The sequence below is a fragment of the Tachyglossus aculeatus genome, chromosome 17, assembly GCF_015852505.1.
Source record: "Tachyglossus aculeatus isolate mTacAcu1 chromosome 17, mTacAcu1.pri, whole genome shotgun sequence".
Taxonomy (NCBI): Eukaryota; Metazoa; Chordata; class Mammalia; order Monotremata; family Tachyglossidae; genus Tachyglossus; species Tachyglossus aculeatus.
In genome coordinates, this window is record NC_052082.1 from 39,258,144 (window position 1) to 39,271,476 (window position 13,333).

At 46.8% G+C, this 13,333-nt stretch overlaps 1 protein-coding gene across 1 annotated transcript in view; it reads left to right on the forward strand.

Annotated features, from left to right (window-relative positions):
* LOC119939042 (C-type lectin domain family 2 member B-like) overlaps positions 1-1,016 on the forward strand; it is a 30,543-nt gene extending 29,527 nt beyond the window's left edge. Inside the window, exon 6 of the mRNA XM_038758814.1 lies at positions 902-1,016. Coding sequence (XP_038614742.1) covers positions 902-1,016 — 115 coding nt within the window. The remainder of the gene's footprint in view (positions 1-901) is intronic.
* Positions 1,017-13,333: the final 12,317 nt, after the last annotated feature.

Below are 13,333 nucleotides of genomic sequence, written 5' to 3' on the forward strand. Positions count from 1 at the left end.
CCACTAGACCACTAGGTCATGCTGCTTCTCTCTTAAAATTTCATCTCCTCCAAGAGTCCTCCCCTGAGTAATCCTTCATTTCCCCTACTCCCTCTCCCTTCTGTGTCAGCCTTGCACTTGGATTTGTACCTTTCATTCACCCCACCCTCAGCCCTACAACATCTATTTACATATCTGCAATTTGTTTGAATGTCTGTCATCCCCTCTAGACTTTAGGGTCACTGTGGGAAGGGAACATGTCTACCAACTCTATTACATTGTACTCTTCCAACACAGTGCTGTGTACACACTGAGTACAGCGTGGCTTAGTGGAAAGAGCACAGGCTTGGGAGTCAGAGGTCACGGGTTCTAGTCCCGGCTCCGCCATTGACAGCTGTGTGACTTTGGGCAAGTCACTCAACTTCTCTGTGCCTCAGTTACCTCATCTGTAAAATGGGGATTAAGACTGTGAACCCCACATGGGACAACCTGATAACCTTGCATCTACAACAGTGCTTGGCACATCATAAGCGCTTAACAAATACCAACATTATTATTATTACTCAATAAGTAAGATTGATTGATTGATTGATTGAGAAGCAGCAGATTAAGCCTAGAGCACCTTCATTTCCTGCCCTTCACCATTCCAATATTTGTTAAATGGGCATGAGATGTTGATTTCTCATTCTCTTTCCCGTGCCTCTCTCCAGCTTTTAGAAAGGGTGAACTATCCTGCCTGGCAACTTGGTGCCTAGAAAATTGTCTCCTATCTTCTCCATGGACCTAAGGTTTGGCCACGGAGTCACTGCACAATGGGAGCTTCTTCTCCCAAGAAACCCCCTGTTCTCAGCCTAGGCCCGCGGGAAGATCTGGGAAAACTGGCTTATTCCTAATATGGCTCATTTCTCCTTTCTCAACTCAGGTTTCAAGTCAGTGATCCTGGAGACTGTGCTTACATTTCTGCAGATAAAATTGCTACAAATGGCTGTTCCACAAACAAATCATCTGTTTGCAGCATGCATCTGAATGTGACATGAGGGAGGGAGTGGAGATGGGATGTGCAGGAAAATTATAAGCAAGGAGGAGGAGGAAAGTCATGAGTCCTCGGTGTTCAGGGAGGCTGGGGTTGTTAGCTCTCTCTCTCCTCACTAGACTGTAAGCTTCTTATGGGCAGAGACTGTGTTTACCAACTGTATTCTTTTCTCCCAATCACTTAGAATGGTGCAGTGAGACCAGATGCATGCATATGGTGTGGAGGGGGAATAAAGGCCTTGTGTGTTTGTGTATGCCATGTGTGGTGTCTGCACTGGCCAGCAGGAGCACTCTGATCTGCCCTTACCTGGTCCTGTCCCTGCCCAAACAGCCAGGGATGAAGGTGAACCACCCCAGGAAATGGCGCTGAAAGTTGCACCGAGGGGGCTGAAGAAAGGGACACCATCTCTGAGATGAGGTGACTCACCTCAGTGGAAAAATATGGGGTGGAAAACAGAACACAGAGAGCATGGGAGGGTGGTTCTACCCTACCCATCCCTCTCTCATTCGTTCATTCATTCACTGAATCATATTTATTGAGCGCTTACTGTGTGCAGAGCATTGTACTAAGTTCTTGAGAAGTATAAGTTGGCAACATATAGAGATGGTCCCTACCCAACAATGGGCTCACAGTTTAGAAGGGGGAGACAGACAACAAAACAAAACATGTGGACAGGTGTCAAGTCATCAGAATAAATAGAAATAAAGATAGATGCACATCATTAACAGAATAGTAAATATGTACAAGTTAAATAGAGTAATAAATCTGTGCAAACATATATACAGGTGCTGTGGGGAGGGGAAGGAGGTAGGGTGGGGGGGATGGGAAGGAGGAGAGGAAAAAAGGGGCTCAATCTGAGAAGGCCTCCTGGGGGAGGTGAGCTCTTAGTAGGGCTTGGAAGGGAGGAAGGGAGCTATCTAGGTGGATGTGCAGAGGGAGGGCATTCCAGGCCAGGAGGAGGACATGGGCTGGGGGTCGACGGCAGAACAGGCAAGAACGAGGAACAATGAGGAGGTTAGCAGCAGAGGAGCGGAGGGTGCGGGCTGGGCTGTAGAAGGAGAGAAGGGAGGTGAGGTAGGAGGGGGTGAGTTTCTCCCAGAAACTGAGAAAAAGCTATACCCTCAGTGAGGAGGCTAGTGCTGAATGACAAGGAGAATGGAGCTGACATTGGGGGAAGGACAGGGGATGGCCCTCCATTCCACGATGGCCCTAACAGGACCATTAGCCATGGGGGCACGGAGAGGGGTGGAAGGAGAATGGAGAGGGGTCTCAGCCCAGGGCAGGTGGACTGAGAGTCACAAGGAATGTGTGGATTCAATGATCACATCACTAACCCCCACTGGGAGAGACACTGTGCACACATAGAGCTTGGATGAGTTTCCAGAATGGCCAGTCCCCAGGGGAACCACAATAGCCACTCAGAGCAGAACTAAAATCAAATGTGGAAGATCCTGTTGACTGGTGGATAAATAAGGATATTGACAGAGTGGGGTTTGACCAGCCCCTTTTGGGGGTTAGGGGGTGGGGGGATGGGGGGGGCACATACACCAACATGGTTTGGGCAGTTCAGCCTGTCACAGGAATTAGAGAGATGAGGCTACTTTCCCCTGAGCTCCCCAGGTGGCCACCGGGAGGGCTCAGGCCTGTGTCCAGGGCTGGAGGGGTGTGAGAAACCAGACACTGAGGAAGTAGACACCGGGGCCAGAGGATTGGAGGGAGATAGATAAATGGTGTCCAGGTCAGGGGAAGGTCTCCTGGAAGCTGAAGACAGCAGCTGGGAATACAAGAGGAAACAGCTGGGGTCCTCATGGATGAGAGGAGCACATGTTAGGAACTCTGGTGTCTCAATACCATTAGCTAGAGATGGGTTGGAGGGTGTTCAGGAACAGAGGGGAAGGGGCCTTTGTAGAGCTGGCCAGGCAACAGCTGATGGCCACTCGGTGCAGTGAGCTCAAGGGGAGGGATCTAGAGCAATCAGATCGTGGGCAGGGGGGCAGGACAGGGACGTCTGGCCAAGGAAGGCCTGGACAGCCATGGGGACACCAAGATGAGCTCCCTGTGACAAAGACCTCAGACCATAGGGCCCCAGATCCAGACACAACTGGGCCATACTGTGCCTGCAGGCTCTATGTGCCACACACAACTTTCTGACAAGAAGACCAAGTTTCTGTGACCGATCGCCTGCTATGGCTGGGTTTATGGCCTGTGAGGGCCGACCAGGGAAGTGCCCCATGGCTCAAGACAGGGGAACGGTCCAAAAGGTCCATGCCCATCCTGCAGTGGTCAAGCCTGGCTGCCAGTGTTGTCACAGGGTGGGAGCACTAGACTGGACACTACAGTGGTGTGGTGGAGCTCCTCCTCCTTCTCCACTCCTCAAACTTCTGATGGCTGCCTCACCAACAGCTGCCAAACCAGCTTGCCATCAAACCCCAGCTCAGTGCCACATTCACAGGGTAGATGCCAGGATGGTCCTCAGGGATCCAGGGAGGGAGACTTCCTTATTTCTGTGCCTCTACTACTATAATAGTTGTGGTATTTGTTAAGCACTTACGATGTGTCAAGCACTCTACTAAGTGCTGGGGTAGGCATAAGATCATCAGGACCCACACGGGGCTTACAGTCGAAGTAAAAGGGATAAACGGTAACGAATCCCCATTTTGCAGATGAGAGAACTGAGTCCCAGAGAAGTTGTGACTTGTCCAGTGTCACACAGCAGACATACCACAGAGCTGGGATTAGAACCCAGGTCCTCTGACTTCTAGGCCCTTGAAGCAGTGTGGCCTAGTGGAAGGAGCACAGGTCTGGAGTCAATGGGACCTGGGTTCTAATCTTGGCTCTGCCAATTGCTTGCTGTGTGAGCTTGGGTAAGTCACTAAACTTCTCTGTGGCTCAGTTTCCTCAACTGTAAAATGGGAATGCCTATTATCCCTCCTAATTAGACTGTAGCCCCAGGTGGGACATGGACTGTATATGACCTAATTAATTTGTTCCTGCCTCAGTGCTTAGGGTTTGAGACATAGTAAGTGCTGAACAAATACCACTAAAAGATAGCGGAAACGGTAGAATATGTTTATATGTGCTGTGGGGCTGGGGTTGGGTGCATATCAAAGTACCCAAGTGCATAGGCAACACAGAAGTGAGAAGCAGCATGGCTTAGTGGGTAGAAAAACTAAGCCACCTGCCCAAGTTCCCACAGCAGACAAGTGGCAGAGCTGAGATTAGAACCCAGGTCCTTCTGATTCCCAGGCCTATGCTGTATCCACTAGGCTATGCAGTTACTCCCCACTCCTCTTCCATCTATGCCTCAGACCTTATCCCTTTGAACCTTCTTCCCTCCCTGGCCACCTTCTCTAATGGTTCACTCTCTAGTGGTTTCTTCCCCACTACTTTCAAATATACTTCTGCATCCCCTACGCTAAAAAAACCCTCCATCCTCACAGGTCCCTCTAGTTATCATCCCACTCCCTCCTACCATTCCTTTCCAAACTCACCTGCTGTCTACACCTGCTGCCTCCACTTTCTGTCCTTCAAGTTTTTCGTTAGCCTCCTCCAATCTGGCCTCTGCTACCTTTCACTCCATAGTAGTTGCCCTCCCTAAGGTCAATCAATGGTATTTATTGAGTGCGTATTGTAAGAGCCTTGGATGGTACACGATGACAAAGATGGTAGACCCATAACCTGCCCATAACATGAAAATAAATTACAGTGAAATAAAATACATTAATGCTGTGGGGCTGAGGGTGGGGTAAGTACTAAGTGCTTAAAGTGTACAGAAGAGTATAGAAAGTGTATAGAAGCAGCATGGTATAGGGGATAGAGCACGGACCTGGGAGTCTGGAGGTCATGGGTTCTAATCCCGGCTCCACCGCTTATCTGCTGTGTGACCTTGGGAAAGTCACTTAACTGCTCTGTTCCTCAGTTACCTCATCTGTAAAGTGGGGATAGAGACTCTGAGCCCCACGTGGAACTGGGACATGTGTCCAACCTGATTACCTTGTATCCACCCCAGTGCTTAGTACAGTCTCTAGCATAAATGCTTAGCAAATACCATAATTATTATTAGTATTATTATTAGTATTATTAGTATTAGTATTATAAGCAGTGGGCCCTAATCCTGTTCATCTTGGAAGGAAAGAATCAAAAGGCTTTAGGACCCTAGCAGGCCTCTCTGTTCTCCCACCGGGAACTGACTGATTTAGAGCTGACAGTGACCAGTGCATCACAGAGGGTGAGTTTAGAGAAAGTGAGGTATGGTGGAGTGGGGTTGTCCGGGGGACGTGGGAGAGAGGCATTCTGGGAATTCATGGAGACAAGCTGCTGGTAGCTCTTGGCAGTGAGATGAGTGAGACCATTAGGAATTTGATGAAATCAGTAAAATTTCATCCCCACTTATTGAACATTGGGTGGTAATAGCCCACAGTACCCATTCCTGCAGGAGTCTCAATCATCTTTCCAGCATCCATCCATCTATCCATCCTTCCTCCATCACTGAGATTCCAGATAGCAGTTACACAAGTATTAATTAATTGTTGGCACTGTACCAGAACTCTTTACCTCTGAGGTCTTTGGCGCTATAGATGGATTTTAACTACAAGTCCTTGCTATGACAGCATTGTCTGCTACCGAGAGGGTAATCAATCAATCAATCATATTTATTGAGCAGTTACTATGTGCAGAGCACTGTACTAAATGCTTGAGAGAGGACAATGCACCAGAGGTGGTGTACATGATTCCTGCCCTCAATGTGGGGAAGACAGATATTAAAACAAATTACAGCTAGGGGAAGCATCAGAGTACAAGGAGATGTACATAAATGCTGTGGGGGTGGGGTAGGGTGACTATCAAAGTGCTTAAAGGCAGACAGAAATATTCTGTTCCACCACCATGGGCCACACCTGACTTCCCAGTGAAGCCCCCACTGATTGGTACAGCAGATGGGAGTGCTTCTCTCAATGTCAGCAATCAGAGCGCAGGATGAGGGGGACAGAAATATGAAGCTTCAGAACCACAGATGATACCTGGTCCTCCCATGAAGACCTCAGAGATTGTTAGAGTGGATGTGAGTTACTCCCTCAGCCTCAGTGAGGAGACCATTCAGGCCTCATGCTACAGGATGTGCACATAGATATGCTGGTCCACAACCACAGACCGCACTCAGAACACAGGACTGAGAGTCAGAATCGCTGGGTTCTAATTCCAGGTGCTCCACCTGCCGGCTGTGTGATCTTGGGTGAGTCACTTCACATCTCTATAAATCAAGTTTCCTCATCACTCATCCTATCCCCCCGGATTACTGCATCAGTCTCCTTGCTGACCTCCTAGGCTCCACTCGATTCCATACTTCACTGTGCTGCCCGGATCATTTTTCTGAAAAAACGTTCAGGACATATTTCCCCACTCCGCAAAAAACTCCGGTGGTTGCCTATCCACCTCTATATCAAACAAAAACTCCTCACCATTGGCTTTAAAGCACTAAATTACCTTGCCCCCTCCTTTCTCAACTCACTACTCTCCTACTACAATCCTCCCCACACACTTCGGTCCTCTAATGCTAACCTTCTCACTATGCCTCAATCTTGTCTACCTCACCGCTGACCCCTTGCCCATGACTTACTCTGACCTGGAATGCCCTCCTTCCTCAAATCCAACAGACAATGACTCTCCCCACTTTCAAAGCCTTAATGAAGACTCATCTCCTCCAAGACGCCTTCCCTAAGTACCCCTTTTCCTCTTCTCTCACTCCTTTCTATGTGGCACTGACTTGCTCCCTTTTATCATCCCCCCCCCCTCCTAGCCCCACAGCATTTATGTACATATCTGTAATTTATTTATTCATATTAATGTCTATCTCCCTCAGTCTAGACTGTAAGCTTGTTGTGGGCAGGGAATGAGTCTGTTTATTGTTGTATTTTCCCAAGTGTTTAGTACAGTGCTCTGCACACAGTAAGAGCTCAATACATACAATGGAATGAATGAATATCCTGACTCGATTACTGCATCAGCCCCCATGAAGAACTTCTCTGCAACCAGTCCAGTCCGTACTTTACTCTGCTACCCAAATCATTTTTCTAAAATATTGTTTTGTGCATTTCTCTCCACTCTTCAAAATCCTTCAGTGGTTGCCCATTCCTTTCTTCATCAAGCAGAGACTCATGATGCTTGGCTTTTAGGCATTGAATCGGCTCTTTCTCTGCTTATCCTCGCTCCTCTCCCACTACTGCCCCCCTTGTATACTCTGTTCTTTTCAAGCTGACTTAGTGTGTCTCATTCCTGTCTCTCACCTTCGTTCCCTTGCTCACACCCTCCCACCTACCTGGGACTCTCCCCCACCCCTTCACATCCCCCATCTTCAAAGCCCTGCTAGAATCAAATCTCTTCCAGGAGGCCTTCTTTGATGAATCTCTCACCCTAGTTTCCCAACACCTGCCTCATCAGCACTTCTGCCTCACTTAAGCACTTGAGTGCTTATCCCCTGTCCCACCCCTGTAGCTTTTACAGCGCATATCTCAGCAACTGTTATATCACTGTCTGTCTCCCTGACAAAACTGTGAGCTCCTTGAGGACAGAGATTGCATCTACTAGCTCTGTTGTACTCTTACTTATGTGTAGTACAGTGCTCCTCAAAATGTAAGTGTTCAATTCATTCTATTGATTGTTAGGGATGATGATTAGTAACTGAGCATTCTTTGTGACACTCAGCACCACAGCACTTATGACATCTCTGGTATTCATCAAATGCTTACTGTGAGATAGTAACATGAGCCCATTGTTGGGTAGGGATTGTCTCTATCTGTTGCCAAATTGTACTTTCCAAGTGTTTAGTATAGTGCTCTGCACACAGTAAGCACTCAATAAATACAGTTGAATGAACAGTAGTATTTGTTTGTTAAGCATTTACTATGTGCCAGGCACTGCACTAAGCACTGGGGTGGATACAAGCAAATTGGGTTGGACACAGTCCATGTCCCACATGGGGCTTAGTCTTAATCTCTATTTTACAGATGAGGGAACTGAGGCCCAGAGAATTGAAGTGACTTGCCCAAGGTCACACAGCTGACAAGTGGCAGAGCTGGGATTAGAGCTCAAGTCCTTCTCACAGGGCTGTGCTCTATCCACTAGACCACACTGCTTCTCTGTACTATGTATACTATGTATACTGTACAGGGGAAGCAGTGTGGCTCAGTGGAAAGAGCATGGGCTTTGGAGTCAGAGTTCATGGGTTTGAATCCTAGCTCTGCCAGTTGTCAGCTGTGTGACTTTGGGCAAGTCATTTAACTTCTCTGTGCCTCAGTTACCTCATCTGTAAAATGGGGATTAAGATTGTGAGCCCCCTGTGGGACAACCTGATCACCTTGTAACCTCCCCAGCGTTTAGAACAGTGCTTTGCACAAAGTAAGCACTTAATAAATGCCATTATTATTATTATTGTTATTACTAACAACTTGGGAGAGAACAGTACAATAAGAGTTGGCAGATCCATTCCTTGCCCACAATGAGTTTATGGTCTAGAGGAATGTAGTTTAATGTCTGTCTCCCCATCTAGACTGTGAGCACATTGTTGGGTAGGGTTTGGCTCTATCTGTTGCTGAAGTGTACTTTCCAAGTGCTTAGTAGAGTGCTCTTCACACAGTAAGCACACAATAAATACGACTGAATGAATGAACTCCCTTGTCGGCTGTAAGCTTCTTGCCAGCTTTTAATATGTTTACCAAATCTGTTGTATTATACTCTGCCAAGTGCTAAGTGCAGGATTCTGGATGGAGTAAGCATTCAATTAATACCATTGATTGAGAAACAGCATGACCTAGTGGAAAGAGCATGGGCCTAGGAATCAGAGGACCTGGGTTCTAATGCTGATCCACCACTTGCCTGCGGTGTGACTTTAGCCAAGTCACTTAACTTCTCAAGTGCCTCAGTTGCCTCATCTGTATAATGGGGATTAAAACTGTGAGCCCCACGTGGGACATGGACTGTGTACAACCTGATGAGCTCGATCTACCCCAATTGTTAGTACAGTGCCTGTCACTTAGCAAGTTCTTTACAAATATGATTAAAAGTAACAATAAGAACAGAGATTTTGAAACCATTTTAAGCAGTGGTTAAATGAGAGAATACCTTTGAGACCTCCTTGATCCACAGATGTGAAGTCAGTTTACAATGTGCAAATGAAATTCCTCAGACAGAGCTCCCAGAGTCATTCATTTTCATTTATCCTACTGGACTATAAAGATAAACTGTAATTGTGGCTTCTTTTCAATTAATCTGAGTGGAGCATTTTCAAAGGTGTGTGCACTTCCTTTTCAGAGGATCAATCACACTGAGATTTAACAATGGCTCCAGTGGACCAAGTGGCCAGTCTGCTTTTGGGGGGGAAAGAATTTGAAGATGATAATCTATCCCTAGACACAAAACTATTTAGGGTCCCCCATTCTAGACTGTGAGCCCGCTGTTGGGTAGGGACCATCTCTATATGTTGCCAACTTGTACTTCCCAAGCACTTAGTACAGTGCTCTGCACACAGTAAGCGCTCAATAAATATGATTGAATGAATGAATGAATCTAAAGGAGAAATATGCTTCTTGAGGAAGAAGATTATCTTTGAAATCAGCTTTGTCTTCTTTGCTTTGTCCTTTCCTCTAGACTGTTTGGACAGGGAATGTTTCTACCAACTCTGTTCTATTGTATTGTAGAGAAGCAGCAGGGCTTAATGGAAAGGGCTCGGGAGTCAGAGGTCATGGGCTCTATTCCTGGCTCTGCTACTTATCACATGTGTGACTTTGGGCAAATCACTTAACTTCTCTGTGCCTCAGTTACCTCATCTGTAAAATGGGGATTGAGACTGTGATCCCCACATAGGACAACCTGATTACCTTGTATCTACCCAGTGCTTACAACAGTGCTTGGCAAATAGTAAGCACTTAACAAATATCATTATTATTATTATTATTATTATTATTATTATTATTTTATTATTACTCTCCCAAGTGGTTAGTACAATGCTCTGCACCCAGTAAGCACTCCATGAATACTCTCCTTCTACATCCCAGCCCTAAAACGTCGCTACTCTGATGTTAACCTTCTCCCTGTACTTCAATCTCATCTTCTTCACCATCGATCTATCACCCATGTCCTGCCTCTGGCCTAAAATGTCCTCTCTCCTCATATCCTACAGACTCTCCCCCTCTTCAAAGCCTTATTGAAAGCACATCTCCAAGAGGCCTTCTCTGACTAAGCCCTCCTTTCCTATCCTTCCACTCCCTTCTGTCACCCTAATTTGCTCCCTTTATTCATCCGCCCTCCCAGGATCACAGCGCTTATGTACATATCTGTAATTTATTTATTTATATTAATGTTTGTCTCCCACTTTAGAATGTAATCTCTTTGTCGGCAGGGAATGTTTCTGTTTATTGTTATATTGTACTTTCCCAAGTGCTTAGTACAGTGCTCTGCACACTGCTCAAGAAATATGATTGATTGACTGACCGAGAGTATAGTACAATAGAGTTGGTAAACACAATCCCTGCCCACAATGAACTTACAGTCTAGAGGAAAGGACAAAGGACAGAAGATAAAGCTGATTTCAAAGAAAACCTTCCTACTGAAGAAGCATATTTCTCTTTAATACTGAGTGATACAGAATGGAGTGGGAGAAGAGGAAAGGAAGATTTAATCAGGGACTTAATCACCTCTCTTAGAAGAGAGGTGCCTTTGATAAGGCTCTGAAGGTTGGGAGAGAAATTATCTGTTGGATATGAAGAGGAAGGATATGCCAGGCCAGAAGCAGGATGTGGGTGAGAGGTCAGTGGTGAGATAGAGGATTTTGAGGTACAGTGAGAAGGTTAGCATTAGAAAAACAAAATGTGTGGGGTAGGAGGGTGTGATGTGATTGAGTGCTTTAATACCATAGATAAGCCAATGGTAAGTAGTTTCTCTTTAATGCAGAAGTGGATTGGCTACCATTGGAGGTCCTTGAGGAATGGGGAGACATGGCCTGAATGTTTCTGTAGAAAAATGATCCAGGCAGCAGAGTGAACTATGTACAGGAGAGGGGAGAGACAGGAGGCAGGGAGATCAGCAAGGAGGCTGATACAGTAATCAAGGAGGGATAGGATAAATGCTTGGATTAACATTATAGCAGTTGGATGGAGAGGAAAAGGCAAATTTTAGCAATGTTGTGAAGGTTGAACCACCAGGATTTAGTGATGGATGGAATATGTGGGTTGAATGAGAGAAAGGAGTCACTTGCATCATCAGGTTGGACACATTCCTTGTCCCACATGGGGCTCACAGTCTTAATCCTCATTTTACAGATAAGATAACTGAGACACAGAGAAGCAAGTAGTAATGATGGCATTTGTTAAGTGCTTACTATGTGCAAAGCACTGTTCTAAGTGCTGGGGAGGATACAAGGTGATCAGGTTGTCCCACATGGGGCTCACAGTCTTAATTCCCATTTTACAGATGAGGTAACTGAGGCACAGGGAAGTTAAGTGACTTGCCCAAGGTCACACAGCTGACAATTGGCAGAGCCAGGACTCCCAAGCCTGTGCTTTTTCCTTTGAGCCATGCTGCTTCTCCTGGTGATTTGCCCAGGTTCCCACAGCAGACTAGTGGTGGAAACGGGATTAAAACCCAGGTCCTTCTGGCTCCCAGGCGCATGCTCTATCCATTAGGTCATGCTGCTTCCCACTCATCCACATCTCAGGGAAGATAAAACTCCCCACTCGTCCCCCTCTCCCCCTCCCCCAGCCACCGCGGATACACTTCCAGCCAGGATTCTGGGATCTACCTGGCAGCACAATCATTTATTCATTCATTCATTCAATCGTATTTATTGAGCGCTTACTGTGTGCAGAGCATTGTACTAAGCACTTGGGAAGTACACGTTTGCAACATATAGAGATGGTCCCCACCCAACAGCAGGCTCACAGTCTATAAGGGGGAGACAGACAACAAAGCAAAACATATAAACCAAATAAAATAAATAGAATAAATATGTACAAGTAAAATCAATAAATAAATAGAGTAATAAATATGTACAACCATTTATACATATATACAGGTGTTGTGGGGAGGGGAAGGAGGTAAGGTGGGGGGATGGGAAGGGGGAGTAGGGGGAGAGGAAGGAGGGGGCTCAGTCTGGGAAGGCCTCCTGGAGGAGGTGAGTTCTCAGTAGGGCTTTGAAGGGAAGAAGAGAGCTAGCTTGGAGGATGTATGGAGGGAGGGCATTCCAGGCCAGGGGGAGGACGTGGGCCGGGGGTCGACAGTGGGACAGGTGAGAACGAGGCACAGTGAGGAGGTTAGTGGCAGAGGAGCGGAGGGTGCAGGCTGGGCTGTAGAAGGAGAGAAGGGAGGTGAGGTAGGAGGGGGCGAGGTGATGGAGAGCCTTGAAGCCAAGGGTGAGGAGTTTTTGCCTGATGCATAGGTTGACTGGTAGTCACTGGAGAGTTTTGAGGAGGGGAGTAACATGCCCAGAGCATTTCTGGACAAAGACAATCCGGGCAGCGGCGTGAAGTATGGATTGAAGCGGGGAGAGACAGGAGGATAGAAGATCGGAGAGGAGGCTGATGCAGTAATCCAGTCGGGATAGGATGAGAGATTGAACGAGTATGGTAGTGGTTTGGATGGAGAGGAAAGGGTGGATCTTGGTGATGTTGCGGAGGTGAGACCAGCAGGATTTGGTGATGGATTGGATGTGAAGGGTGAACGAGAGAGCAGAGTCGAGGATGACACCAAGGTTGCAGGCTTGTGAGACGGGAAGGATGGTAGTGCCATCAACAGTGATGGAAAAGTCAGGGTGAGGGCAGGGTTTGGGAGGGAAGATAAGGAGTTCAGTCTTGGACATGTTGAGTTTTAGATGGCGGACAGACATCCAGATGGAGATGTCCTGAAGGCAGGTGGAGATACAAGCCTGGAGAGAGAGCAGGGGCAGAGACGTAGATTTGGGTGTCATCAGCATAGAGATGATAGTTGAAGCCGTGGGAGTGAATGAGTTTACCAAGGGAGTGAGTGTAGATAGAGAACAGAAGGGGACTGAGAACTGACCCTTGAGGAACCCCTACAGTAAGGGGATGGGAGGGGGAGGAACCAGCACATCTCAGATATATGGCCCTCACTGCCCCCAGTATCAGACAGGGTTCACCCATGCAGAAATGTTCTGAGTAATAATTTATATTTGGGTTCTTCCTTATCCCTCTTTCTGTTGTTTCACAATATGTATGAATCATTCTGGTCTCTCTTTCTCCTCCATTAGACTGTGAGCTCCTAGAAGACAGGGAATGTGTGTCTTGCTTCTTTTGTTTTCTCTCAAGGGCTAAGTTC